The sequence below is a fragment of the Anopheles cruzii genome, chromosome 3 (genome assembly GCF_943734635.1).
Source record: "Anopheles cruzii chromosome 3, idAnoCruzAS_RS32_06, whole genome shotgun sequence".
Classification (NCBI taxonomy): domain Eukaryota; kingdom Metazoa; phylum Arthropoda; class Insecta; order Diptera; family Culicidae; genus Anopheles; species Anopheles cruzii.
Genome location: NC_069145.1, coordinates 62,767,412 through 62,794,489, shown reverse-complemented (window position 1 = coordinate 62,794,489; position 27,078 = coordinate 62,767,412). Strand labels below are relative to the sequence as shown.

General features: G+C 48.5%; 1 protein-coding gene across 1 annotated transcript in view; it reads right to left on the bottom strand.

Moving 5' to 3' along the window:
* Positions 1-8,728, bottom strand: part of LOC128270752 (mucin-5AC) — a 35,437-nt gene extending 26,709 nt beyond the window's left edge. Inside the window, exon 1 of the mRNA XM_053008168.1 lies at positions 8,639-8,728. Within this exon, the coding sequence (XP_052864128.1) occupies positions 8,639-8,728 (90 nt within the window). The remainder of the gene's footprint in view (positions 1-8,638) is intronic.
* Positions 8,729-27,078: the final 18,350 nt, after the last annotated feature.

Genomic DNA, 27,078 nt, shown 5'->3' with positions numbered 1-27,078 from the left:
AATGTGGAAATATTTTAAAGCTCTCGTTTTGAAATACATTTATGCCGTTACGCCATACTGCGTTAAAGGTACAGTTGGAAACATAATTTAAAGTCATGTAATTTAAAAAAAATATATATAGCAATAAAAGAAGCGTCGTTAGCGTCTTATAGCCTTATTTCGGACCATAATGCTCAAACTCTATCAAACTAATACAAAACACTTTTGTATAGAAACAAGATACAAACCTGCATAACTTTTTGTGATTTTTTCTATTCTAATGTTGCTTTAGACAGGCAACTGGTTTTTTGTGATCAAAAATCGAAAAAAGTTTTGACCACAACTTGATTCGATTTTTGAAACGACCGAAAAATAAGTTCTGACAATTGTATATTTACGTGGGCTACGTATATCCGATTTCCGTTATGTTTTTATGATTATGATTTTTATGGCGTTATGATTTTTTTTATGTCGTTATGTTGCTACTCATGTTATTCACTTATGGTGACAAGTTCGATCATTTTTGGCAATCAGTCAATTTTTGCCACCTGTTTTACTAGGACAAGTTTTGGCTCATCGTCGAATTTTCTTTATTCCAAAAAGTCGATAAACATAAGAAAAAAAAATGGAAAAACCGTTTAGAAACATCTAAATAGTCTCATTGGAAATATGAGAAAAACAACGCAATCAATTTTTGGATCACAAAGTTCATTGTAAAAATTGGAAAAAAACATTTCTTATTCACTTCTTAAATAAATAACTAAATTTTCTTTATAAATCAAAAATTTCTGATACTTTAATACACCATAATCTTTTCAAACTGATTGTAAAAACTGAAAGGGAGCGGTCAGTGACTTTTTAAACGCAATCGTGTGACACACAGCAGCACCAAAGTAAGACATCGTCATTATGGCATTTGTTATAAATGGTGAAAAACCATGTTTTTCTATGCTCCGAGGAATGTGGACATTTTATTGCATTTCCGCCCTCTGATCCAACACACACACACCCACACACGCCTACGATTGGCACGTGTGGGGAATATTGAATTGAAATCGTTTATCACCCCGTCGGGAGGCCAAATCAGGGCACCCGCTTTTGGTTTCGGGTGGGGGGAGGGATCGAGCATTTTTGAAAAATACCAAGTCCTGCCGACAGGACAGCTGGACGAGGACAGACGACAGCAGCCGTACGCCATTGGTATGCATTCCTCACCTTCGTTCCGAGCCGAGCATATCTTGCGCACTTTTCTTTCGCCGGCACGACGCTGCTTAAGATTCGTTGGCCGTCGTCGATACAGCACGTCAGAGTGGATGCAGTTTTGCATTATTTACTCTTTGTTTCCCCGGGTGCCGGTGCAGTCGGAATCGCAAAAGTGCACGGAACCAAGAAGCGAAACAAGAAGAGAAAAACACACACCCAGAACGCAAAGCCAACGGTGCCAAACCGCACGATTCTGGTCGATTATAATAATTGCATCCATCATAATCGTCAGCTGCACCGGAAGTGCAGACAGCAAGGGAGAGGGAGCGAGAGAAGAGAGCCAGAAAAAGCATAAACCGTTGCCGGCGGCCTCAAATATTTTCCTTAGGCACCTTCGCGCCTTCTGCCTTCTGCGGATGCCCGGGTTGGGCGTACGTCAGCATAACGGAAGGCAGGCGAGTCGGCAAACGGAGCACTGTGTGGCAAAGACAGGCTTTAAGCGTCGGTGCGGTCGGTTCCGCACCGCGGAAATCCATAGTGTCATCGGAAAAGCGGAAACCTCAAACGCAGTGGCGGGCGCACCGAGCGGTTTTCCACTCGGAACCCGGGCTCGGAATTTTCTTTTTTCCATCCCATTCACTCACAGCCATTTTACTCCATCACACACACACACACACACACAGACACAGACAGGGCACGGTGAAAAAAAAACACATTGTGAGTGATGAACGGGTACTTCACCTCTAGGCCGTGTTGTGGGCTCGGTGTGAAAGCTTTTCCTATCACGACACGTTTTCGTGTGAAGTTTTCAATTAATTCAATTCTAGTTTTTTCTTTCCCCCACAGCCCGCCGCTGTTTAGATTTATGCTGTGGCGTTCCCACCCACCACCCGCCGGCCGGCCGATTGAATTAGGGCGATGTCTGGCGTACGTGTGTGTGTGTGTCCGGCTGGCACACAACGGAAATTGTTCAATAGAGTAGTGCAACATACTGACGTGGCACGGACTCGACGGAGGATCCCTTTTTTCGCATCCACCGCGATTTAGACGCATGGCGGAAATCAGAACATTCCCGCAAACCAGTCGGGAGGCCACAGAGGAAAAAAACAGGACCCGCTGGAGGCTTAGGGCAGCGAGCAGAAATGAATCCAATTAGGTGACAACGGACAACAGGATTTGCGATATTGTTTCCGCATGTCACACACGTGCAGCTGTCCGGCTGACATGACATTGTGTCCTAAGCTCTCCCTCTCACTCTCGGACCGTTTGTAATTGAGTTCGAGGTCGACGCGAAAGCAAAAACAATGAAGATTCCCAATTTATTGTTACACATTTATTGAACCACTCGAAAGAATGACCATTGTCCGGTTGGCCGCTATTGTTTTCTGTTTTGGAAAAACTTTTAATTGACTATCGGCTAGCTACTAGAAACAATTGATTCGAACGGCCGCACACCGGGTGACACTTTTCTAAGCGCAGAACTTTCCTGGAAAAAAAGCAAACTAAAATAAAGCGAAAGTGTTTTTCCGCTTCGCCCCAAATCCAGCAAACCCGATATCAATGCGCACGCCAATTCGGAGTCGTCACCGGAAGCGAGTGTAAAGCCACCCTCAAAAACGGGCTCACCCCTAATGTGCGGGAGGGCACAGGATTGTCAATTGTTGGGGCAAAAGTCTGACCGGGCCAGTTGCAACAAATCTCGGAACCACTTTGGTGTGAAAATAATTTCAAAATTACCAATTTCGGGCGGGCTGCCGTTACTTCGCCCCACAAAAACCCCGGCGGCCCGGCAAGTCAGATTGTGGCCATTACTTGCACAACTTTCGTACACCCCCAGCCCGGCCCCGGACAAACCTGCCCGGAGCGTCCTGCACGCCATCACACCATTCAGAGGTCGGAGAAAAATGTATTCTCCTCGCTCGCTCCTCGCTCGTGGACACAACCTCCGACGGCCCTAGGCTGAGGCTTCCGGTGTCGGCATCCGTTCTTTCGTTCTTTTTTTTTTCGTGGCTTTCTTCTTCCGCCCAGACAGCAACAGACCAAGAGCCGAGTCCATCCATCTCCGGAACGCTCCGGTACTGCCCGGCCCGGCTGGCGAAAAGTTTCCCGCGAAATAGCTTTACACTTTCCAAAGTGTCAATAAAATTTATATTCCCTCTTTCTTTCCCGATGACACCACCACCAGGAACGGTTTGGTCCTGCGACATGCCACCGCCACCGCCGACAACGATGAAGACGGAGTCAGCGGCCATCCTCCCGCCGTTCGGCGAGATTGGAAAAACCAATTCGTTTCCAAAAAAGGGAAGTACCGAACACACGCGGGGCCTGCGAAATGGCCAACTCCCGCCACGAAACACGCGACCAATTGCAGCAGAAAGCAGTCGCGCAAGGCACCGGAAGTGACTGAAAACAAGTGAACGGAGCGAAAGTAAAAGCGTTGATTTCTTACTAAAAGTTTGACTTTTTCCACTGCAGCGTCCGTCGGAGTAGTCCGTCGGCGTCAGGAGCCACTGAATATCACTTGGCAGTGGCAGTGGTCTGTAACGATTATGAATAATTTAGGTACAAAACTTTGTTCTCCTGCACTGTTTGGCTCCCACTCGCGCGTTACTTCCGCAGAAGTCTTCGATGCTCAACGCGGCGCGACAATGTTCGGCGGCGGCGGCGGCGACGACGTTCAGGAGCATTGCTGCACCTTAGTCGACGTCGTCGTCGTCGTCGTCGTCGTCATAAATCTAGATTAAATTGATAAGTATTTTGATCGCCGAAGTAATAAATCAATCATCGTCCGGTGACTGGCTCCTGAGATCAGCTTTTCGGCGACGACACCGGCAAGTGGAGCCCTTGCATCGGGATCCGGACGGAAAGCTCCGCGGCGGTGCAGCAGCACCAGTGATCGATGCTGAAAATGGATTCAAATGCAGCGTGATTGGATTGGAACACTTAAATTGCTGTCATCGATCATCGGATCGCCGCGGTAAGCCGCGGGTGGGTTGATTGAGTTTGATTGAGAATCATGCCGCAATTCGCGGGTACCCGGTCGCGGAAAGTCGCGGGATTTTCCGAACCGCTCGTGTCCTTTGTGGCACATTGTGAGTTGGAAAACTTTAACACTTAGCATTCGAATGTGTCTGTTTGTTGTCTTTGTCGCACCATTTAACTGAGCTTTTAAATAAAAGTCTTTCCTTCACGGCAAGAAGTGATAACAATGACTTGTTCCTACTGACCTTTGCAGTGAGATGAGGTAGTTGTGCATTTCCTAAACAATAGACTAGATTTGCACTTCATAAGCTTTATGCAAATGCAAATTCGGTTTTATGCAAATTCTTCACGAATCGCAAACAACAAATCGTAAAGCTAAATCTCAAGTCGACAAGTTGATAGAAACGATAGTCTGTCCGTTTGGTCCACTGAGGAACTTTAATAAAAATGGTGGAATGTCCAAATCAATCTAGCAAATTTTTTGCATCTGTTTTGGTAAAATAGGTTAAATCTTATGGGGATTAGAATCAATAATTGTAATTTTGAAACTATAGTGTTCAAAATGCAGATGCCGTTTCCAAAACCTTTTTTAATGATGCCAGAATAATACTTTGAGTAGTTTTTGTTTTGGAGAAATTAACCGAGTAAATCACTACTAAAAACAAACTTTAATAAAACGCTAATAAAATGGTGAGGTCGCTAAATTGGCGAACAGAATATTCTTCTTTTATAGTAATTGAACCTCACCACAAAAACAAGCTTGAATGTCTTAGGTAGCATCAAACTTCTAAAACTTTTTTAAGAATGTTTTCAAGCCGCATAGTTTCTAAATATGGAACAGACACTCGCTAAATGTGCGAAACGACAATGTTTAGAAACATGGTCGATCGCCAAAGTAGCCTCTACGTCGAGGCGTGACATCTGTGGCAAATTCTTTCAATTTATTCACCTTCAGGTCCACCTCACCGCCCGTTTGGTACGTCGCCGCCGTGGGAAGCTGGTTACCGACGAAGTCGCAGCCGGTGACACTAGCAGCGCCAGTGGTCACTATTGCCCGTCGAAATCAACAACCAAAAGTCCAGAAATGATTGGAGAAAGTTTCACGGCACGTACACGCCTCTCGGGCTTTTCACGTAGTCATTGCCTCACCTCTCCTGCCTCTCTCTCTGTCGCCCGCACGAAAGCTTTTCCGATTCCGAGCTGGGCAGGGTCAGGCAATTTATCTCACGATTATTTTTTTTTTTGGGAACACAGCCACCTAGACCTGTAGGTGGCCCACCGGCTAGCCTACGGTCGTCCGTCTGCCGCATTTCCATTAGTCAGCCGGAGAGCTCCACTTCAAAGGAAGCCCACATTTCCCAGCGCTCGCCCCCCGTTCCGGTCCCTCCAAAAAGCTCGGGCTAACCCGCTGACCAGCTCGGCGCCCCAATTGGCACGACCGACTACGAGTAACCTGCATTCCGCATTAGGTCAGGTCAATTATCTAATAAACTTAATTATGTAAATTTGCCAACTCTCCCAACCGACCGGTCGCCGTCCCGGGGTCGACCGGTCTCCGGGCATCAATCTGACCGACAATCTGGTTCGGTGGTAATTCGAAACACTTTCCCGCCGGAGATGGCCCGAAACCGAAATCTCGCGTTAACCGTAGACAAACATTAGCTCTTTTTTTTTTGGGGGGGGGGGGGGGGCGGCGTGATGGTGGCTTTTCCCTTTTCCGGGAAATTTTGGGTTGTCATCGGAAAGCTCGTCGGTGTCGGTGCGTAGATCGGATCGCTCCAGATGCTTTCATCGTGGTGCCGAATTCGATCCAATCACCCTTTTTTGCCTGCGCTGGCGAATATGCGTGAACATGCAGATGGTCCGGCCTCATCCGGCGTCGGTGTCTGATGATGATCAGTGTTCGCGAGGGAGGAAAACAGAAAGACCTCCCCCCCGGGCTTTCCCCATTGCCGGGTTTCTTTTTGCCGTCAGAGAATCCGCCGCTCAGCAATCCGGGTTGTGTCATCGCTCGCTTTCCTTGCCATTTCGAGCGGTTAATCGGATTTTGAGATCCCGAGGCCCGAGCTACACTTTCTTCGCCGTATGGGACGTATGAGCCGGTTTTTTCGTCTGTTTCTGGGCAAATCGTTAATCGATTTGCTCGACGTGAAGGTGTGAAGCGAGTCATTTGAGAGGTGAGAAAAAAAAACGCTGGCCCCCGTTGGACGAGGTTTCTGCGAACGAAGTTTTTAGATTAATCGACCAAACGATGAACTAGCGCGACAACACCGGTCGGGCGGGAGATTTAGGTCGATTTGGACGCAGCTTGTGTGGAACAGTGTCAACATTATTACTTTACCAGCGGCTGTGGAATGCTTGAAGGTAGGTAACTTTTTCATGGTAATTCCACCGGCTATTTATGATCATTTGCAGTTAACAATTAATTTTAAATTAGCTTAGAATTAATTTATAAACAAATAGTTTCCAGTTTAGAAAAAAGAAAAGGCACTTATAACATTGCTCATGAGGTTGCTTGAGACTTGGGTAAAAGTATTTGCACAATGAATAGTAATGATGCAATGCTTTCCGCAAAGATTCCCGCAACTAAACATGATTTACTTTCCGTAATGATGCGATGCTATTATCCGAAGTTACTGTTTGAGTAACAACATCCCTGCCCAATTATAATATTTTGATATCATCAACTTCGGAAACCCCATTGCACCATCGTGCTGGACTCTCAATCCCATGTTTGCCCAAGACTACCGAGTACTATATTTGTCAGTAATATCTCATTTGAATACGTGCGAAACGGCAAAGCACTCTCTAGCACCCGACCAGTCGGCCCGAAGATGAGACGGCCGCAGATGCCCCCAGCAGACACGCCTTATGGTCACGCTTACGGCGCCATCTTAAGCCACTTCCGTCGATGATGTGCCGAAAATAACTCCTTCAAAAATTGAATCCGGCCACTGAGAAATGGATGGATGTTTGTACCGACGGAACGATAGAAGAGAGCTACTGGCGAGAAAGGAAAAATCAATGCAAACGAACGAAATGCTTTCAGCAGAAGAATATCCATCAGAGAGACGGCCTGGCCGGCCACAGCCAGCAGCCACCAGCGGCTTTCCAATCTGCGGAAAATCGACCCCAAAACGATGGGCACGTTTCGGCCGTTTCGGGCGTGCGTCTTTGATGCTCCCGGGTTTCCCGGTGGGAAAGTGGAACTGATTTCATTTTTCGGACCAACACTCGGGGCTTGCTGGGATGCTGGCCGAAAAATATGCTTGTTCTTCAAACAGAAAAACCAAGCGGCCCGATGAAAACTGGAGCCCCGTTCTTCGGCTTCTCCGGTGCCCTGATTAGGTTAGTGCCGCCCAAGGAAAGTGTTAATGGTGCAGCTCCACCTCGAGATCGCTCCTGATGATGGAACAGCAGCTTTGCAGTTCCGCCCGAGAAGTTTTGGGTGGAGCTGCGAGAAAATGGCAGCGCAAATGAACGCCAAACGATGCGATGATTGCGTTTCACGCATCATTTTGTTTCTCCCGGACCCGCAGTGTTGACCCGTGGTCCGGTAAACTATGCCAAACGTAAACTGTAATGCTTTCAGCATACAATTCAATGGGTCAACACGTTCAATCGTATTCGATCCGGTTGAAAGTGGCCAGTGTCAAGCTCCAGAGGCCCCGATTTCGGGCGTTGTAAAGCGGGCCATGCACGGAATTACAAAGCGCACACAGGATAATAGCCCGTCGCGATTCGCGTTTGCCGTCAAATAACGGTGCCACGAATCAAATTTGCCGCCAAGTTTTACGGTTCACTTTTGCATTTCCATCACGGCGGCTAGTTTAAAATTCGTTTGAATAATTTAAACCATTTACGCCCTGAGCCTTGTGAGCGGTCAGTGTAGGAATCTTGTTCGAAGAATTTCCGCCACCAGAAAGCCGCTCATTTGAATTGAATGCCATCAACATCGCTGATACCAGAGGTTTTGCTCGACCGTTCCAAATTTAACAACTACCTGGAAATTTATTTTTATCATCGTTGAGAACCGGCGCCGAACTAATGAATGAAATTGAGAGCCTCTTAATGGTTTGAGCCCATTCAGGTTACGGCTCCAAGATCCCCGCGTTTGGATTACTTTCCGGCGAAGCAGAAAAGGTGTAATTTTGAAATTTATAATAAAACGCGTTTCAAGCGTCCGTCCGCGGGTATGAGTGGTTCGTGCAGGGCTTCGTTTGATGTCACAAACGGGCATCCTTAAAATAATGGCGGCACAACTCGGACAGGTCCATGACCAGATGATGGCAAATTGCTGTAGGTATTTGTAATATCAAAATGATTCTTTTGATTCTTGTAACAAAGCGACCGAGAGTTTCTACGAAAAGAGCCCTGTCGAGTAAAGTCGGAGTACTCAAAAATCAGCTCGTTAATGAAGGTAATGAAACACGTCTTGGAATGTCTGAAAATGGATAAAAACTGCCTCACTCACCATGGGCCGGAGTGTGCTCGGACTGCGGTAGTAGTCGCTGCCGGCGATGCTTTGCAAGTACTTTTTGTTCGTTCCGTAAATGGGCTCCATCTTGCGTTCGGGAGCATTCGTGAGTTTTCACTTCTTCAGAAGAAAACCCTTCCAAATCGACTGCTTGACACTCATACACTCACCCGGATACACTGTTCACTTTCACTGTAGAATAATTTCATTAACGGTGCACTCAAATCACGCTACACACCATCGGCACGGGTGGCGAGTGAAACTTGGCCACATTTTCCTCCGACGGCAGCCAAAAAAAAAACCACCCGTGGCACGTGGCCCATTGCACTAAATGTGACACACTTTCTGCACACACACACACACACACACTAAGCCATAAACACTCACACGTACACTAAGTTACACGTGTGTTTCCCTTTCAGCGCCAATCCATCGCGTTAGATAATTATGCGGTCGGTTTTCGCTCTCTCACTCTTCTTCTGTGTGTCTCTCTGCTCCGGATACCGGATGGCTCCTGCGGATGAAAAGCGAGTACGAAATGAAATAAAATACTCAAAATTAAGCCCACTTTCGCCCAACCCGTCTACGGAAAACCCGAAATCGTTTAGATGAAAAACCTTGGCGTGTTTATTGTTGAGCCCTCCCGAACCACTTAAAAGCGCACGGTATTTGACGGATCCGGTTGCCCAATCCGGTTGGAGGAGTTCGTAAGTGTTCCTGTGCGCTCCCACAGGTGATCCTTTAATGACAGAAAATCCCACCCAAAAAGGGAAACGTGACCCCACAACGATCAACACACCTAGTGGCCGACGAAACCGATGTGACGATCGGCCAAAAACCACAGCCAAGAACTGGAACCCGCCATAACTTCCCAATATGAAGAGCATAAGCGCCCGAGCAGCGTAGAAAAAGGGACCCCAAAGCTGGGCCCCTTTTTTCTTCGTTCAAAGCCGGCCACAACCAAATACCACCAACTCTCTCTCCGAAAGGACACCGAAACTCCCGGGAACAGCCACAGCTCACAGCAGCCGCCTTTCGGGGCCGTCGCCCCTCAATAGCACTCTAATTGTTGTTCCCCGGGTGGCCCGGTGTGGTTGGCCGGCCCAGCTCCGGTGCCCTTTCTGCGGTGGGAAGACCCCACCTGGAAGAACCTCCGCGTGGAGCGCGTCCCGATATGCATCCGGATATCCGGGAAAAACTTCAAACCGAACCGGTCCGTCGGCTGTCGATTTTCTCCCGAACCGATCCAGTTGGTTTCGAGCCCCCGTCCACCCCGTCCGTCTACCTGCTGGTCAAAACTGTTCAATTTCCCACCGAACCCCACCCCGGGCCGGAGGGGAGCGTGAAAAACGGTTCTCGGTGGGTAGGAGCAAAACATTTTCTTCGTCCATTTTTTGTTGTGTGACACTTCCGCAAAAACAAGCATGTTCCGTCGGGACGGGTTTAGTCCGGTGAAAGAGTGTGTGTGCTTTTTTTGGTTTAGCCTCCACCTCCGTTTGATAAACCCCAGTTTTGCGGGCGGTTTTGGATTGGGGCACAAAAAATGGCTACGGCTTTCCCTTGCAGCGACCGCATATGAGCCACAAAATTAAATTTTGGCATTATTCTCACGACGCAGCAGGACGAACGGGGAGAGCGAGCCGAGCCGGTGGACAAAGGGTTTGAAAAGTGGTTTGTCGAACGCCCTGGTCCCTGCATCGTCATATCGCCGGTGCCGGTGAAAAATTGCCCAAAACAAGGACCCTCGCGCACACACCGGCACACCGACACAATGTGTCCTTGTTCGCTGGCACTGGCAACCGGTGCGAACCGGTTAGTATGACCACCTGTCGGGCCAGGACTCAATGCCGGTCAATTACATTTTGATTGGCCTTCGACGGTCGTGGTTTTCCCGCGCTCTGGGGCAGCCGTTAGCACCCAGCCCGATGGCCGCAACGGCCACATGGCGATATTCCTTGCTGCTCGATGAAAATTGATTTAATCCCGATTTTCGTGGGGTGCTTAGCAGGCACGCGGCTTACTTCCGTTTGACTGCCCGACACCCCATTCGAGCACTTATTCGGTTGGAGCACGATCCGAATGATAACATTTGTCGAAAGCTTGCTTTCGTTACCGATCACCCGGCGCTCAGCCAAAACCCGTTACCTGGACATAAACAATATTTAGATCGTGCTCCCAATTCCCTACCACGAGTCCGAGCTAATGTCCGAGTGGCTCCTCGGCTCCGCTGTAATAGTTTTAAAACAAATGGCTCAACACGTTGGCGCTGGCGGGTCGGTATCGTAATTGGCCGTTAATTGGCCCCGAAGCCCAGCTGCGGCCACAAGCCGGCGCGCCAGCGATTTCCCATTAATGGAATCTCCGATGACACCAATGGTTCGATATCGGAGCGACTCCGGGGCTGTGCCAGTTGTTGCCAACAAACCGACTGTTGGCTAAATTATTTAACAGCATCTTTGGCGATAACCGAGCGCGAATGGCCCGGGAAATAAAAAAACCCGGAAAGCAAGCTTGGCGACTGCTCCCGGGAAACACCATTAATGAGCCGGGGTGGCCACCAGCTGACCAGGGGAGCACGGGGAAAACTCGTCCGTGCGCCATCTTGGGACCGTCGCCGCGGAAAGCAGGTTACCAGAACAATGAGATTCAACGCAACACCGCAAAATGGTCACCGCGACACATTTTCCACGCCACGGACAGCGTGCTCAGGCCGCCAGTGGCCAGCGCACCGGGTCACCGTGATCCAACGACCACCGTGTCCACCGCGTGACACGTTCGGTTGCTTCCTACTTTCGTCTAATTAAAAACTGGCCACCACCATGCCGACGGCGACGGCGACGATGCTTTGCGTTACACTTTCCGTGCGTCATCATCGTCGGGGCCGGACAACATGGGTTGCGTGGAAATGGGAAGAAGATGATGCAAAAGAGTTGTCTCGTGTAGTTTGCCCATATGTACGCGAGGCGAGCACGTGGTGTGAGCACCATTATTGAGGTGTCTATCAAACTGTTCCACACATTTTCCTACGAATTGAGTTAAATTGAAGAATTCGGAGAATAATGACTGCGCAACTGATTGCATTATTTTTTCCTGGAATTTCGTTCAAATAGATAAGTTACTAGGCTGCTCGTTAAACTCGGAGCCTCGACAACAGATGGCGCTACGCTACGCTTGCTACGAGTCTAATTTTTTTGCCATATTGGTACACTATTCGTATGAACGTATGGAAAGTTTCATTTCAATCGGTCACTTACTTTTATTTTACAAGCCTTTTAGTATCGACAGTATTTTTGTCACGTTAAAGTATGCTTTACAGCTGCTATGACGTCATAATTTGATGAAAAAAGCTTTCCGCGCAGGATTTTTTTAGGTTTGAAAACAGATGGAAGTCGGTAGGGGCCAAATCTGGTGAATAGGGTGGATACTTCAACAATTCGAAGTTTAATTCATGGATTTTTGCCATTTTCGAAATGCTCTTGTGACATGGTGCATTGCCCTGATGAAAGAGGATGTTTTTCTTCTATAAACCGGGTCGTTTTTCACGAATTTTCGCTTTCAGTTGCTCTAAAATGTTACAAAAATAATCAAAATTTATTGTTTTATCAATTTGCAAGTAATCCGTTGGCAAAATTCCATTCGCATCCCACAAAACTGATCCTAACATCTTTTTTGGCAATTTCTGGACGAACTCGTTTCGGAACCGAAGAAAAAGGTTCAAACCACTCCTTAGACTCTTGTTTTGATTCAGGATCATGATGTTAGACCTAAGTCTCATCCCTAGAGTTGATTCAATGCACAAAATCCACTTTATCCTATCGAAAACGCTTTAAATATTGTCAAGAAAGATGCATTCGAATGGCTTTTTAGCGAATGCGGCACCCATTTTGCAAACAGCTTTCAGTAATACAAAACTTTACTCAAAATATTGGTTATACTGTTCAATGAGTTGGTTAGGTCTTGTACTTAATTTCTATCAGTTATTGGACGATTTTCGAAAACGATATTCTGTATTTTTTTTACGATTTCCGATGTTGTGTCTGTTTTGTGACGTTTTTGACATGGATCGTCTTGAAGGCTACTACGACCGCATTTAAACTCAGAAAACTCTCTTTTAACCCTCCAATTAAAGGTGAAGAGTCCTTATACACTTTCAATATCCGTTCATAATTTTCCTTTGCGTTTAAACCTTTCAAAAATAAAAATTCAATCACTGCACGATACTTGGTTTTTTCCATTGTGAAAAATACTGTGACATGTCGATACTAAATGGCTTGTAAAAAAAAAGTAAGTGACCGATTGAAATGAAACTTTACATACGTTCATTTGAAGAGTGTACGATAGAAATTAGACTCGTAGCAGCGCCCTTTGTTGTCGAGGCTCCGATTTCAATGAGCAGCGTAGTATATCTCAATTGACAGTTGACGCCCACCGGGTCGGACTACGGTTGTCAAATAGCAATATTAATTAAAACTGGATTGAAGAATTGACTCCACGATGATTCCCGAAACCGACGTGACGTGGGACCAACAACCTCGCTCGAAAAAACACAACGTTACAGCAAGCAACAGAGATTAACATTGTCTCTGTTGCAGACCACTAGACTGCCCGGCGGTTATAATTGCCGGACTTAGTAGAAGGATCACTTATCACGGCAGAGATGCCAAAGAAGAAAAAGATTGGAGAAAATTTCAGCGCTCGGTCTGTCTTGACCTCTCAATGGCCTGGAACCTCGCCATTAAGTCCGAGTACTACACATCTCCACGACGTAGCAGTGTTGGCCAACAGCTCATGTTCATGAGATGGGACTTCGAAAGAGGTCAACTGAAGCGCGCACAGTTTGCAGATATCGAAAACGTTTCAACTGGACGATCTTAAGCCGCATCCAATGTGGAGCACTGTTGGCCAGCGAGTAATAGAAAATGCGAGCGCTCACAGCGAAGCTCCGAAAGCCACCAATCATTGATAGCAAATATAATGGCCACTTCTGGGAAGAAGAGTCGGGGAGGTTCATCAAATTCAAATCATCAATTAAGGTGGCCCGAGACCCACTTCAGGGTGCGCCATAATTCACACATCGGAGTGCTCCTATCAGACGCACACCGTCGTGCTGCTACAACGAATATAATTACAGACGCTTTCACCTGCGCGCGCCCGCTGCCTTACATCTCAATGCCCCGGCCACAAGATGCCCCGACCCGAGATGAAGCTGAAGCTTTCAAAGAAAGCAACCATCTTCATGGCTCCGTCTCCGGAAGGTTCCGGCGGCAGTGCTACACTGCAACCTGCAACCTGCAAATCATCAAACATTTCGTTTGAATGACTTTGCAATAGTCCCGAGACGGACACCGGACACTCGGCAAACAGGCAGCGGCCGAGAAGGAATATTAGAAAAAGCGGGACGAAAACCCTTCATCGCTCGACCCGGGGGAAGTTCTTGACATAACGAGACGATCTGGTCACAGACGGAAATTAAACCCTCGCCCCCCGGCCCACCCCGGCAGCCTGCCTTTCACCGCACAACCGGAGTTGAAGTGGGGCCCCTAATGAACGTCGGTCCTGGACTGGAGGAAAGCTCTGACCTCAATGAGATGCAGATGCGAACCGCATCAAGGCCTCGGCCGCTACACCGCTTGATGTGGTGCACGGTGATTGATATCTCTCGGTTTGTCTATCTTTTAATAGTTGTCATCTTAGAACCAGCATAATCACCGGACCAAAGACACACCATCATCGCCACCACCACCACCGGCTCCACCGGGTGCTTTTGTTGCTGTGTGTATGCTACAAATCAGGACTGGGCTTAGATCATCGATCATGGGAGGAAAGCAACCGGTAGAACGAGTTTATGCGCCTGCCACAAACACGCACACGTGGTGGGCTACTTTGATGCTTCCACTTTATGGTCGCCCCCTCCCCCAGGGAATGGGATGCTTCAATCTGGTGAATCTTCATTATTTTAATGGCCCGTTTGTTGATCCCTATCAATCGTTGTTGATTCTATGATCGGCGCCGGCTACAATGCTACTGTTGGCGGCCTCTGTCTTTGGCTGCTCTACACGTAACATTTCCACTTGATGGAGAATTTCTTGGTGTGGAAAAGCAAATGTATTCCAATCTTCAGAAAACAATAAAATAACCGCATTTTACTCAACAAACTATATGTACTGATCGTGGAAATAATGGACTTTTAATGGAACAAATGGCCCATTAGTTAGATTTTCCTACTTGCGAGGCCTCACACCGGTTTCATAGAAGAAATTGAATTACTATTATTCAATGAGCACAATGAAACAAAACTTGTCTCCACTAGTCGATAAACCACTTTCTACCGCCCCAAAGTGGAACATTCCTGCTCTGCAATAGTGCACCCCACCGCAACCCGGCGCAAAAACACACCAAACATGTAAATCTCGGCTCGGCTCGGCGTCCTCCAAAACGAGTTCTTCGTCGCCTTTAATCCCGCTAGCTTAAAAGTAAAACTTGCCCACAAGAAGAGTGAATCTTCCGGATCCCGGTTTTTGTCGAAGCGAAGGCCGCCACAAACACCACGCAACAACAACAGCAACATAAAAAAACCATCTTCTAAATGTACATTCCATTTCATTATCGGCCAGTTGCACGCGCCATTTGCCGAGTGAAAGTCGCAGACGACGCCGCGGCAGGGTTCTCGGCTAAACAGGATTTTTCGCCACCGGCCGACACTGACCACCGGCATCCCGCTCTCTCACTCGGTGCTTGCGGAGACCGAGGCCGAGGTCTGAGGTTAGCCGGTCTGTCGTCGGTTGTCGTCGCCGTAGACGTCTCTCCAGGACTCGGCCGCTCTGTGTAGAAACCGGAACCGGTTTCGGCGCTATCGCTAGGCGATGCTTGATGCTTGGCGTCTTAAGTTAATTACATTAATCAACCATAAGAAGGCACAGTGTTTGTGCGATGCAACTGAGCGGATTTAATTCCGTAACGCTAAAAGCTTAGCGAACATCTCTCTCTCGGTGCTCGGGCTGTGACTACACACGTTGCTAATCTAAATTATAAATGGCCGGACCTGGCGGGAGTCTAGCCCAATTAAAAACCACAATGCCACCGGACAATAATTGTTTCGTGGCTTCCATTTTCAGACGCATTCCCCGCTCGCGGCTCCTTCCGATTCGGGGGCCCGAACGCAATGGAGTGCACGAAACTTGAGGATCTCGAATCTATGTTGGCGCGTCGACTGAAGTTGTCAACCCGGGCGCAACGAAAGACGGATGGCGGATATTGGAGCAATCACGCAGAGCTTTTTAATACATTTTCCCGGCCAGCAGCAGCCCGCAGCGCGTGGCCTTCGGTTATTTCTCGTTCCAGTTAAATGTTGCCGGGGGTTTTCATTCAGTTTCTTCTTCGTTCCGATCGCTCCGGCCCAGGGTGTCCCAGGTTTTTTTTCTTTCCACTCCGATACGGGAATTGGAGCAGCGCAAAACAAACATCGCCACACGGCTGCCACGGACTGCGCCGTCGGACCGGGAAAAATCTGTGGCGTGCAGTTTATGGGAAAATGGTGCGACGGGCGCGTCTGGGAGCCGAAGCCCAATGAAGCCCATTCGGCCCCGGCGGCCGCGGATGGCCGCAGTGCGCAAAGGGGTGGAAAGTAACGTCTTGCTCTAATTTTATTCCCGGAGTCGCAACAAGTCTTTGTGTGGCCAAGACCCGCCTGCAACGAGGACGCAAACGGGCATTGTTTTCTTTGGGCTCTTGGGCTCTTGGACTCTATCGAACACCCTTCTTCGGGCGGGCGAATGATCGCTCTGACGCCGGACCGGACCGGGCCAAAGAGCCAGCATAGTTGTCTGAAACATTCTTGTTGCTTTCGGGCTCAGAAACCCATTCTCGGAGGGTAAGATCCTTCCCTTGCATACCAGAGTCTCGGGGTTCAATTTGGAAGCGTGACGTGATCTACTCATTTGCACGCAAAGGTCGCTAGGAAACGGTACGGAGTGCTGCACCTCAAGTCGTGTCCTCAAGCTCAAGCTGAATGTTGCTGCTAAACCGAGCGAGTTGGGCTCCAAACGGAGCGTTTTTGTCTAATTGATATCCTGTGTGTGCGCATGGCGCACGACAATTTTCGCCTCGACGCTCGAAAAGTGGAGCAACTCAAAGTGCAGTCCTTCACTTGCACATCCGGCACACGCACACACACAGAATGTCGAATACTCTTATGCTTTATGGAGCAAAACACCCGGGGGTTGCAGGAATGGAGGCGCCCGGGCAAGATAGTGCCACGACATGCCATGTAAAATGACAAAATTCAAACGCCAAGCCAAGAATGCCTCTGTGGGTGGCTCCGACAGGGACAGGGAAAAGCAAACCAGCTCACCGGGGAGCCAAGCCTGGCATAACATAAAATGTTGTCTCTCGTCTCCGGAACCTTGTCAGCATCATTGTCAGCGTGTGTGTGCCATCAAACTCCCGAGACAAAGGGTGTCCTCAACCGTCGCTGAGGCCAAAATTGGATGCTACAATTTAACGCAGAGTCTGGGAATATTTTACAACCGCACGCAAGTAGTCTTGGGTTTTTTAAATATAACTAAAATAGTCTAAGAGTTCGTTTGCGAATGGGTAATTTAATCGAAGACCTTCCGGCCAGTCATCATCGGTCCACTGTGCGGCGACAATAAACAAATGAAATGCCAACAGTAATTTGCTACCGGAACCTCTTCGCCCTGTTTTAACACATACAAGGAGTTTGCTTAGCAATTTTAACTCCCATTTCCAAGAATCGTTCCGGAGATGACAATACACGGTACCTCTCACAGGGTGGCACGTCTCGCTACGAGCATACGAAGCGCATAAACATGCCGTTAAGTAAATGGTAAGCGTTTAGAAACGAACCTTTTGAACCGGACGACATTGCACCGAGTCGATCCTGGAAGTGTTTTAACAAGTTGCACTTCGGTTGCCTACGTGCCGTGTGTTTTTTTAGGCATAATTATGTATGCACACACACTCCAGTGGGCCAACAGGGGGAGTTTGTGTAGTTTGTGCTACTCTTGAATGTTTTAAATAGTTTGCCCAATTAAGTAGTAGCAAATCCATCGCCCAAGTCCGACCAAAATCAGAACCGCGTTGCCGGGCGTATGTGGGTTGGTGATCCTATTTTTATGCCGACAGCGCGATAACATGATTGATCCTGCTATTTCTGAGCTCCTTGCAGTCGCTGTTTGCCTCAACATAAACCCACTCTCGGCTCGGCTCGAAGCGTAGAAGCAGTAGGAGCGTACTCCGTGTGTTCAATTGCCGTAAAGGGCTCTCCCGTCCCGGAGTGCATATGGCATATTCCCATGCTGGCGATGTTGTTATGCGAAGCATTCCTTTGTTCCTACAGCAAAGGAAAGTCGTTATGGGTCTGAGTGTGTGTGTGGATGGGGCCACTCGCTTTCGGCCACGCCAAGCACGCGAGACAGCGAAAGGACTGTCGAATATTGATCAACTGCCGACAGATCGTCCCAACGAGTCATATCAGTAACCGCGCCTCAACCACCCGAATCACAACTCAACCGCTTCTAGAGACCCTGGCGCAGACGTGCGTGAAGCCGATTGGCACCGGCTCCCAAAGGACCTCCGAAACGAACCCGCGAACCGCCCGAAAGCCCGGGCGCTGTAATGGACGGGAACTTCCGAGGAACGTTTCTCCGATGGATGAATTCCTTTGATATTTAAATTAACCCTCCTGCCGAAACTTTTATTTCGCCTTTTCCGATTGGCGCCCGAGCGATTTGCTTACTCCTTGGCAACCATTCAATGCCGTGGGCTGGTCTGGCAAGCAGGAGAAAAACGTCACGATACGCGGGCAAGGGAGTTGGATGTGGATGCCCTGTGGACGATGGCCCAACAAGTGTTGGCTATCAAACAGGGTGACTATAAATATCCTAGGATGTAGTATCTTGTAAGTAACGTCCAGACTTGCGGACTTTGAATCTATATTTCTGGACAAATGAATGGAGCTTCTGGTTCATTTTTCAGACCAAATGTTTGCGCAACTGGAAGTTGGAATCCCTAATCCTCATCCTGGACTTACAGTCCTTGCTGTACTCAGCCTAAAGGTGTTCCACCTTCCAGCACAAGCTGCTCTCCGCAAACCTCAAAGATTCGCTTTGCGTAACTGATATTACTTTGAACGGTACGTGCCCGGGCTCCCGTTGAGTGCTCGTTGCTCCGCGCGCACCGGCGAAGAGTTTGCCAGGGCGCTTCCGTTGCCGTCCTTCCCCCCACCGACCACGCCCGTCCCATCCTGACGCGTGCAGCACAACAAGTTGAAAATGGTCCGCGCAACCACAGCAGCCCAGCGGCGCACATACACCGATACTTGCCGCCCAACAATGGGCATCGAGGACATCGAGCAGAGGACAGCGTCCCTGCCAGCGTCCCGTCACATCCCCACCACACCGTGTCCACCCCCGTGTCAATCATCTGCAACTTCCTCTGTGAATCCCTTTCATCATTAGGGTACCGAGAAGGATCCCGGCTCCCTGTCGGTTCGGATTCGCAACTTTTCATTCCGCTGCCACCGAAAGCATCGTCGCACAGGACACACTGGCACGTGGGGGCCGGGCTCGGGGGGTGGCGTTAATGCTCTTTTCCACGGCAGATGATCTCGGGCGTCCGGGCGTCCCCGGGCGTGCGCCCTTTCTATTCTTCTTCAGCTATTTGCCGGTCCTGACCCTCTGTCGGCGTCCGCGTGGTTGGTGTTGTTTGCGTTTCACGAGTTCCTCTTCGTTTCGTCCATCGGTTTTATTCGTCGGATCCGCGTATGGCCATGCCGTTTTGCATCTCTTTCTGTCACCCACACACACACACACACCGGCAATGGATACAATATTTAAGCGATTTCCTTCGTTAGCCGTTCGCGGTGCTTGCGCTCTTATTTTGCATACGCGTTTAGCAGGTCTTCTTCACTCCCCTCCCCTTCACGTTCTCTTCACCCCGCTTTAGTGGTACTTTGGTACTTTCGTTTCCGCCAAAAGAGGTTGGCACGCCGGTTACGATTCTTACGATGATTACTATTATTACTTTCTTCGTTTTCAGGGTTTTTCGTTTTTATTTTTCCGCCTGATGCCGACTGTTGCCACCTTCGCGTCGCCGCTGGCAGTGCCATTCGGTCGAGTAGCGATCCCTAACTCGCGCCTAATGATGACGCACTCTCGGAGTGGTGCAATAAGCAGACGACTGTACCGAGTTTGGTCTGTGGGGCAAGCGGTGACGGAAGGTGACGCGGAAGCCTATTAAACCTCACGACCAGGAGCTAGACACATACACACACGTGCATCTTATTACTCGGAGCGTCCTTTTATGATGCTTTTGTCCCAAGCACCGTCTGGTTCTCACAGTTATTCAACTTTAGTCTTGATGCAGGTCCTTTCATTGCTTCATATGCACCGCACCAATCATAGCCAACTACAACACTTGAGTTCTCACGCACTCACTGAGGTATAGAGTTTAGTTTATGGTTTGTACTGACAAGTATCCAATTCTCAAGTATTGACAACAAAATTAATTACTTTATATCTCTCAGACATTACTAGCAACTAGCCGTAGAATTGGTACTGCGGGTCCTGCCGTCAGATCGTCTCAATTTAATTAAAACCGAATTTCGCTGACAAGCTCTCTAAATTGCCAATCGCATCACCGACACTCACTGAAACGGCACGGTGCCGCATATGGCCCTGTTACACAGATAGTACGTGGAAACGAGGAATCTTCTAGGTCCCAGCGAGCACCTGCATCTTCTAGGTCCCAGCTTCCTGCACACTGCAACAGGCTGAGGGTCACGCCAAGTCGAACGTGAAGTTATTAGTTTTGACACATTTTTGTACACTTCCATTTTCCATTTCTTTTCAACGGGTCCGGCGTTACACCAGCCAGCAGCTGGTTCCGTGGAGCCAGCTTCTTGGGTCAGGAGAGACGCAATTGTAATCACACAGCGGCGTACCAGGCCATAAATCACCGGCAATAGAGTTGGAGCCCCAGGAGACGATGCGGATGCCGCAGTACTTTTCCCACTTAGACACTTTCTTCGGCTTCAACCCCGAAGTCCGATGTACACCAAGAATGCCACTTTCACGCCTGCCGCGGGTTGCGGTTGCAACGGCTGCACTCCAGCCCCTGGGGGGGCCTATGTACCGTTGCTTCTTAAACCCCTTTTCGGCCTATTCCCTCCACTTCTGCTGCCTTCGGTGCTCCGCTACGTTGCGGTTGACGCCAGGCTTTCAAGAAACGCTTCCAAATCGATCCCGCGGTCAACGACACATACCTAGATTCTGTTCTGTTTTGCTCCACGCGAACGAAGGGCACCCACCTCGGCGGCGGGGGGTCAACCCTTCCGATGCCGTCGTACGAAGGGGGGAACGCACGCACCCGAATGCACCGTTATAGGCCGTTGGAACGGAGGAGCCGGACGACGACGACACACCGTGGTGGAAGACGCGCAACCTGCGAAAGACGACAACCAGCGCCGTACTGGCGATCGTGACGGAAAAGCTGGCCGGCTGGGGAACCAAGTTCAAGATCGCGCCGCCGCCTCCGAAGATTGGTCCTGCCGTCTCACTCGCACTTTCTCTGTTGCGTCTTTCTCTGTTGCGCGCGGTTTTCTTTTGCGCTTCTCTTTTCTTTCGGTTCGTCCCAGGTCCGCTTTGCGATCGTCTTTCGTTCGTCCGGGTTCCGCGATTCGACTCTCCTTCTCTCTTGGTCTCGCTCTTTCTCGCTCAACCCTTTCGAGGCTGCTGCATTATGGTTCGTCGTCCCCCGTGGAAGATCGACACGCAAAGCTTCTCGCGGGCTGCTGCTCTCGCGTGCCCCCCGCAGGGCTCCTATCACGACGGAACGGTGTCGATCGTGACGCGCCCATCGCGCTGGTGTTGGTAGCGTTCCGTTTTTAACCGATCGAGTGGTGTGTGTCTGTGTGCGTCCCCGCGACTCCGATCTGGTGGCCAGTCGAGATCGCGTTCCAGCTGGAGTCTCATTTCCTGTGCGTCGATCGTGGGGTTGTTGTTTTCCCCCCTTCCCCTCGTCTTGTTTGCTACTCCCTACTCCACGCCGGGACCATTTGTGTGTTGACTGCAGTCACGGGAGCCTGAGAATTGGGTGATCACTTCCGACCCCCAACGGGCGAGCGTCACGCAAAAAATCACGTCATGAATGGAGCTGCTGTTTGTTGTCTTCGGACTTCAAATCAAACATCAAAACAATCATAAAATCGAGAACAACCATTTCTCATCGAGAAGCGCATTTTTGGCATGAGGCATTTTCCGGTGACAGTTGTTTCTCCGGTTGGGCTGAGCAAACATATAAACTTTTTCTATTTTCAATCTACATAAAGCGAACAAAACGTGGCCCCATAGTTTAAGGATATATAGCCCCGGGAAAAGGCTATCCTGTACTGAAGGAAACGGCATGAATTTAATAAATACGGCCCGGTCCGTTCTTCAAAGATAAAAAAAAGAAGTTTCAATTTGACAAAACTGAATTATAATATAATAAACATTAGATCTCGGTAGATTTAAAAGCTTAAAAGATAATTTAAAAGCAGAAACTAGTAACCGGTATATAAGGAGATGCACAATTAAAACAGTAACATTAATTAAACAGTTACTATGAAAACATGAAATCAAACAAATCCCGACACTGATAAGGGGACATAAGTCAAAAAGTAACGAAAAATTCATATTGCATCGATATTGCTTCGAAATATGAGCCGTTCGACTGATTGAAGCAGACGAGATGCATGAAGTTGTCTCCTATTGGTTAAAATAAATAAAAATCAAAACAAAAACTTACTAAACAATGAATAAATTTATCACAAATTTCTAACAATATTTCAAAACTCTTTCAAATTCAAAAGAAATGCCCAAACTGCCTTAAAATTTCTAGTAAAACGGACGACAAGGTTGATAACAATACAAAGTAAAAGTATACAATGTTTTAGTCAATTTTGTTTATACAAATTTACCTATAAATCCAAAATAAAACGAAAAAAAGGAGCATTCAATTGCAATCACCTCGAAATCTGGCTGGCCCCACGATTTGTTCCCTAGTTTCTTGGCCGCGGTTTCGCGGACGACGTTCGTTGACTTCTTGGCTATGCTCGCGCGCATAGACGCCGTGCGCGCGTGGAGCTGGGGAGCCATCAAAAAGGCGGCCGGACGTGGCCCCCGCCGGCCGCGTTGGTGTGAGTGAATGTGAGGCGGGAGGCCCGAAACGGAAAACGAAACCTAGCCGCGGATTTTCTTGCACACCGCGGCGACGCGTCCACTCCGGAAAGCCGAAGACGAAAGCATAAGATCACGCGAAGACGTTTTTCCTTCACGCTCCGGCCGGCGACGGCGACAGCGGGAGCCATTCGCACACACCCAACACACCACGTGCCACTAGAATTCCTCGTCTGGCCCGGCTACAATCCATTCGCTGCGCCATTCGGTCATCGTCATGCGGGCAGCATGGAAGCGAACGAGCGAACAAGCAGCATCCTTCTGAGGCTTGTTGGCCGGTGATCTTGAACTTCGAGCACCAGCGCCGATCGATCAGCAGACCAACCAGCTGTTGTTGTGGGGCCCCCGGCGTGAGAGCATATGCTGTGCGGGGCCCACCGGCCTCACCCATTAGCATCGGCTCAACCCCATCGGCCAGCTAATCAGAGATTCAAGATGTGCTTGGCAGTAGCTTGGCCGGCAGCGCCACCGGTATGGCGCTGTCCATCACTCGAGCATATGCTAACGAGGCAGCATAATGATAAGCACGGAATACATTTTCTTGCCGTTGCCGTTTTTTACTACTGTCCCACCGGCCTCGCGTTTCTTTTACTTCAACAAAGCGGGGAAATCATATTATGCCATACTTATCCGGTCAACGAAACCCGGTGATTTCGCGAGCGGCCAACAATCGTAATGAGCCAGCCAACGGAGACGCGACGCTAAGAGCGCAAAGGAAAAAACGCTTCCCCCTTTAAGAAGGTGACGCCGTCGACGGTGAGAAGATAACGTTAGAAGTCGAGTCCCGTGTCAGACCTTCCACCTTGGGTGTCTTTTGGTCTTTTCTTTCTTTGCACTCCCAACAATTAGCATTAATCTTCGATTTAATATTCCTTCCGCATTCCGCCCGTGCAGTCGCCGGGAGCACCGATCTTTGGCCTGCTTCAAACTATTACGCCTTCCCGGGCAAAGTGACCCTCGAGATAAGACGGACCGACAGATTTTAATGGAACGATTCTTTTTTCTTCCCTTAAAATTTGCACTCCACTTCGGGTGCCTTTCGCGTAAATGGGAAATTAAATTTAGATTTCTGCTTAATCCGCTGGCCGGCGGGCGTTGTTTTACGACACCGATGGACATTGTGCTTTACGTTCGCAGGACATTATGCTTGACTTTTTTTGTGTGTGTCAATGTTGTAAGAACAGTCAGTAGTGTAGCCGGAAAGCCATGGTCCATGGAAATCCTTCGACACGAGGTTGAGGTTACAACGAGATTAAACCCTTCATGGCGGTTCAACAGTACTCGAGCAAAGATGACAATTTAATGTAGTTGCCAGGAGTATGGATTGGAATTTCTTAATATCGTACCAAACATGAACAGCGAGCTGGAACTTGTCCGAAAGCAAACCACTCACTGGTTGTGGCAGTTATTAAATTAATTTTCTGCAACTCGTTTCCAGACAGTTGCACAGATGATAATCGAGTAAATTCTTAAGAAGTAACACATACGGCAAGGCATTGTGTGTTAGACACAGATTCATATTCATATTTCAATTACCCGGTATAAAATCCAATATATTTTCCATTTCATGCCTCTTCATACCTGATGCGTTTTAATAATTTTTAAATTAAATTGGGTAACTTTGGAGTGAGTTCAGGAACGGCCCACAGTGCTACTGTGCTACTGCTAGGTTGCCAACGAATTTATTGCGGCACATTCTTTCTAGCATCTATCACATTGTTCAAAGCTTCAGGGAATAATATAAAAAAGTATTTAAATCTATTTTATAAAATCTAAAAAAGTATTTTAATCTATCTATTTTAAATCTTACCCCCGCTGATAGAGCAGTCGGTAGTGCTCTTCGCTGTCACGCAGCTGGCCCGGGTTTCGAATCCCGGGATCGGTTGTCACTCAACCGGCCATGGTTTCGATTTCCGATACCGGCGTGATATAGGGGGGTTGGCGCGGGGCTAACAATCTCGCCCGTAAAAATGAAATGTTAGAGAGAGCACCAGAGATTAACATTGTCTCTGGTGCAGGCCAAGACCGCGCAGCGGTTGTACAGCCAAATAAGAAGAAGAAGATTTAAATCTATAGTTTTTAACAACAGTATAAGTCCGCATTTTAATCATTTGAATACAAGGTATGTATATTTAAATGACTCTACTTCTTCTACTACACAATAAATTCAAACTTAACTCGTTTGCATGTATCATATACTATTTTTATTGTAATTGTGGAAAGACATCATAGAGATAACGATACAATAACTAGAAGTATCACAAACTACCACGGGTACTCTTCTACTCGAAGAATCTTATTCGACAGGCGTAAAACACCTAGAAATTATAAATTCTGGTAGCATTCCAAATGCAAAAGTTAGTCCATAAACCAAAAAAACAGAAAATTCTTTTTCCTAATAATAAAGAGATGATTAGTGAAAGAAGAGTATCAAATTTTGCTGTTCAGGATCAGTCAGTTTTTGCGTCGGTAAATCGCAACCAGCATTCGGCATCAATGGAGTGCATTGGAGAAGCAGTTTTCATACCTTTCTATAGGCAAAATTTTCAAAAAAAAATTATTATCTATGTAATATGAAAAATGAATAGTCCCACACACTTGATTGATTGAGTATTGATTACTTGAACCTGCCGATGGTAACAGAATGCTAACACCAACTCACAAACCACCATTTTGAAACATGATGCGACACCGCCTTTGCTTAAATATTTTAAAACGCCGTTGTTGGATGAATTGAAGAGCAGAAATTAAAACAACATTCAAAACCATCGTGCGGTGGCTCGGTGAACAATGCAATATAAATATCCATTGTGGAGTAAAATCATCCATGATGCATGCTAATTACCCGATCCAGCCACTCATTACGGGATGTCCCCGGACTACCGGAAAGTAAACCGATTTTTAACTCCGGTCAGTGTACAAACAGTGCCAATTTAGACACGTTGTCCTGACAATGGCAGCACCGTCGATTGTGCAATGATCGTACAAAATGTGATAACAGGATAACTTCCGGCTATTGCACGCTTTTTGTGGTGTCCCCAACCTGTGTCCCACGGCCACCTGCACTCCACCCATCTCCCGTACCATAAAGCAACGGTTGAAGACAAATAAACCATTCCGATGGTTGTTCAGGTGCCCGTCGCCGCGTTTCGACCGCGAGAACCGTTCCGCGGGCCAAAGTTTCCCAAAGCGCAAAAGTATCAGGTTTATGGACGGCACGGCAGTATCCCACCGGCGGCGGCGGCGGAAGCGGAACCCATCACACGGTGGACGACCGACCGGGACAGGTTGACAATTTTGCAAATTTTATGAAGCTCGTAATCCGATCCAGAAAAGAAATCATCCCGACATCTAGCTGCTGCCGGGACGATAACGGGTCGCTGGACGTTTTTCGTTGGATTTTCGCTTCCTGGCCACCGCCCGTCGGTGACGCCGAAAATGGGGCGATGGCGAGGGATGGTGCGAGGCAGCATAGGAGTTTTTCGCAGTAAAAACCACCGGCAGCGAGCCAGCGAGCGAGTGGATGTGGTCGCTATAACCCAGTGGGTTTGGGGCGGTTTTTTCCATCGCGACTCCACGTGCGCCGTGGCCAAATGGGTTCCATAAAACCAGGCTGAAGGCCAGTGAGCCGGCGGATACCGGCGGATTGGATGTCGCTTCGGGGGTCACTCGGTTCGGTTCAACATATCCTGCGGGCCCGTGTCACCTACTCCCGCACCGAACGCAATGAGCGGGCGGGCAGTTTGGTTAAGAGCAAAAGCATAAAGGAGCAGGAGTGGAAAAAAGCGGGCCGACTTGAATAATGTTGCAGTTTGCGCACTAATGGCCCCACATAGCTGGCTGGCCGTCTCGCTCGCTCCGCAGGGTGGTCATAAAAAAAAACCGACGGCGAACGGGTGGCCATCATCATAAATACCGGAGAAGCTATGGCCAGCACGCTAGGGATGGTCGGCCAGGCCAGGTTTTTGTGCTGGACTTCCGCTCTCGAAAGCCGTTCCACGGTGCCAAGACTCGCAACTCGCAGGTGAGGTCACTACTCTTGGACTTTGGTCCAGTTCCGCTCGGTTTCGCGAACCAGCGCGAAAGGGGGCCCAGTAAGCCCCCAAGTGACCCGCCGCTGTTCACATGACAGGCGGTGGCAACGTTCCTGACATCATTATCAACACTATGTTGAGGTCGACTCCGTCGGGCGGAGCCTGA